Consider the following 2,728-nt stretch of genomic DNA (forward strand, 5'->3'; position numbering starts at 1 on the left):
AAAGGAATGAAATCAAACACATAATAGTGCTTTAATTTTTTAATGATCTCAGATCAATTAAAAAATGAGTATTTCAGATTCTGTATTAAAGTCTGATCAAAGGAAAGACTATTTTCATTTTCGTCCTGTTTCTCAAGTCAATTTAATTCACTCCATGGAACGAGTATGTGATGTAAAGATTTAAATTGATTTGCAAACTTAAAGCAGCATGTTTGGGAGAGGAATAAATGTAAGAAACAATTTATTCTTCAACAACAGAGAATTTTTTTATTTCTTACATCTCTGAGACGAGAAAGTCAAAAACATTATGTCTTATATATAGGCAAATATAGAGAGATGCAGCACAATATAATATATATAATAGATATTTATAATAAGAGTCAAGAGTTTTATAAATTACCAGAAAATAAGTTATTAAAATATCTAGAAAAAGCATTAAATTAAATATATCTACACTTATTTCAATACTCAAAACAAAAAACATTACAGAAAAATATTGAAATTCTTTCAAGTAAAATCTTACAAATACTTTAGTATATAATTCATATTACACATTAGGTCTGGTTTAGCTTCTACTGAAAAAAGAAGATAAGCTTGTGATTTCTGTCTCAAATTGCTTTCCATAAAAAAAAAAACAAGAACACAAGAACACAAGATCTCAGACTCTCATCTGAAATCCCATCATAAAGAATCATGTGGCGCCATCCAAACCCGCGCCACCAATCAGACGCCAGAAAATCGTCTCACCTGTGAGCGTTCTCATGACGACTCAAATGGCTGCTGTACCTGAAAGACTTCCCACAGGTTTTACAGGGGTAGGGCTTCTCGCCTGTGTGGGTTCTCATGTGTACAGCCAAAGAGGACTGCCTGGTGAAACCTTTGCCACAGGTCAAACATGAGAACGCCTTCTCACCTGTGTGAGATCTGAGGTGACGGGCCAAGTCGCTGGGTTGTATAAAAGATTTTTCACACGCTTCGCAGCTGTAGGGTTTCTCCCCTGTGTGGGTTCTCATGTGACGCGCCATGGTGTTGCAGTGACGGAAAGATTTACCGCATGCTCTGCAGGAGTATGGCTTCTCCCCTGTGTGTGTCCTCATATGTCTAGCTAGGTTACTGCAGTGACCAAAGGCTTTCCCACAAACTTGACATCCATACGGCTTCTCTCCTGTGTGGGTTTTCATATGTTTGGCCCTGGTGCTGCAGTCAGTGAAACATTTTCCACAGAATTCGCAAGGATAAGGTTTTTCCCCGGTGTGGGTTCTAGTGTGGTCAGTCAGGTACTTGAACGTAGTGAAAACCTTTCCACAGACGTCACAAGAGGGTGCATTTGTTTTAACTGCATTTAGCTTTGAGCTGTCCACGTTGACTGTCCGATGTGGAGTTTCTGGTTCAGAGAGGAGTCGGTCCTGGCTTGGTTCTAGTTGAGAGTTGTCCTTCAGCTCATTGTTAGGGGTCACCGTGAAGCTCTCAGCCTCCTGCTTCACCAGAAGCTGCTCAGCACCCCGATTGCTGCAGAGATCCTCCTGTTCCTGTTTAATCTGGACGGGTTCTGGATCCTCTGTCCAACCTTTCATCAGCTGCAGTTTTGGTCCAGGATATTCAGGTGTTCCCACAGAGGAGCTGGTCTCCCGCTTCACTAGCAGCTGTCCTTCATCCTGAAGGAGCCACAATTCAACCTGCTCCTCTTTAACCGACTCCGGTTCTGGCAACTCTGTGGTGTCAATCATCTGCTGTGGTTCTGGCTCCTGTTTTATCAGCCTGGTGTTCGGTGTCCTGTGATCTTTGATTATGAGAAAGCTGTCAGCCAGAACCTCCCATGCAGTAACAGACATGATGCAGCTGAAGGAACAAACATCAGGAGAACAATAAATACTTTTTTAAGATGCATTTAAGGCCATCTAGAGAATTTTTATTTAGACAAAGACACTATAAAAACATAAAAACATTGATGCAGAAAAGTATTCAAAATAAGTTTTACAAAAGATTATGTAAAAATAAACCAAATGTAATCTACTGAAGGGTTTAGGTGGCTGTAAATCAGCAGAGCCAAACTCCATTTGTGGCAGCGGCATCTGGTAGCGGGACATCCGGTGGCACTTTGAATGGCACGCCACCGCCAAAAAGTGTCACTTAGCTGGTAGGCCACCTGCCCCACTTGTATTTCTGTTTATGGGCAAATGGTTTGATTCTAGGGTTATTTAATGCCTGTTCTATATTTACTTTTAATAAATGATTTGCTAAATCCACATTATTTAATAAATATTTTTAAACAATTTAATAAAAAGTTATAAGGTAACTGCGGCTGCTATCTGAACTTTGCGGGGTTGCTGCCGCTAAGTGGTGCTATTGCTGCTGTTGGTAAGACGTCCGCTTCCTGTTTTGACTGCTCAGATGACTTTTGTTGCTGTTCAGGCTATCCCCATCTGAATTAAGTTATTTTTTCTGTGATATCGCTGTATCTAAGTAACTCTAACTGTTGAGAAGAACTTTAAAACATAGCACCTTATGCTGCACATTTTTACTAAGCACTTGTCGCTTTTATACGGTTTTATTTCTGGTGGGAAGGAGTAGCTAGCCTAGGCTAGCGCTAGCCTAGCATCGCTATGGCTTCGCTCTCTCTCCCTCCCAACTCTTTTCTGATTCTTTCTTCTTCCTTTCAGTTACTCTTCTGCTATAAATAATGGGATAAGTGTAGTATTTTTGTAGATTTGAAGGTGAGGGGGTCAGA

At 40.4% G+C, this 2,728-nt stretch overlaps 1 protein-coding gene across 1 annotated transcript in view; it reads right to left on the minus strand.

The window, feature by feature from the left end:
* Positions 1-327: 327 nt before the first annotated feature.
* LOC107095296 (zinc finger protein 239-like) overlaps positions 328-2,728 on the minus strand; it is a 5,809-nt gene continuing 3,408 nt past the window's right edge. Inside the window, exon 2 of the mRNA XM_015391316.1 lies at positions 328-1,839. Coding sequence (XP_015246802.1) covers positions 744-1,832 — 1,089 coding nt within the window. The 5' untranslated portion in view covers positions 1,833-1,839 and the 3' untranslated portion in view covers positions 328-743. The remainder of the gene's footprint in view (positions 1,840-2,728) is intronic.

This window comes from Cyprinodon variegatus, unplaced genomic scaffold (assembly GCF_000732505.1).
Source record: "Cyprinodon variegatus isolate N-32 unplaced genomic scaffold, C_variegatus-1.0 Scaffold535, whole genome shotgun sequence".
Lineage (NCBI taxonomy): Eukaryota > Metazoa > Chordata > Actinopteri > Cyprinodontiformes > Cyprinodontidae > Cyprinodon > Cyprinodon variegatus.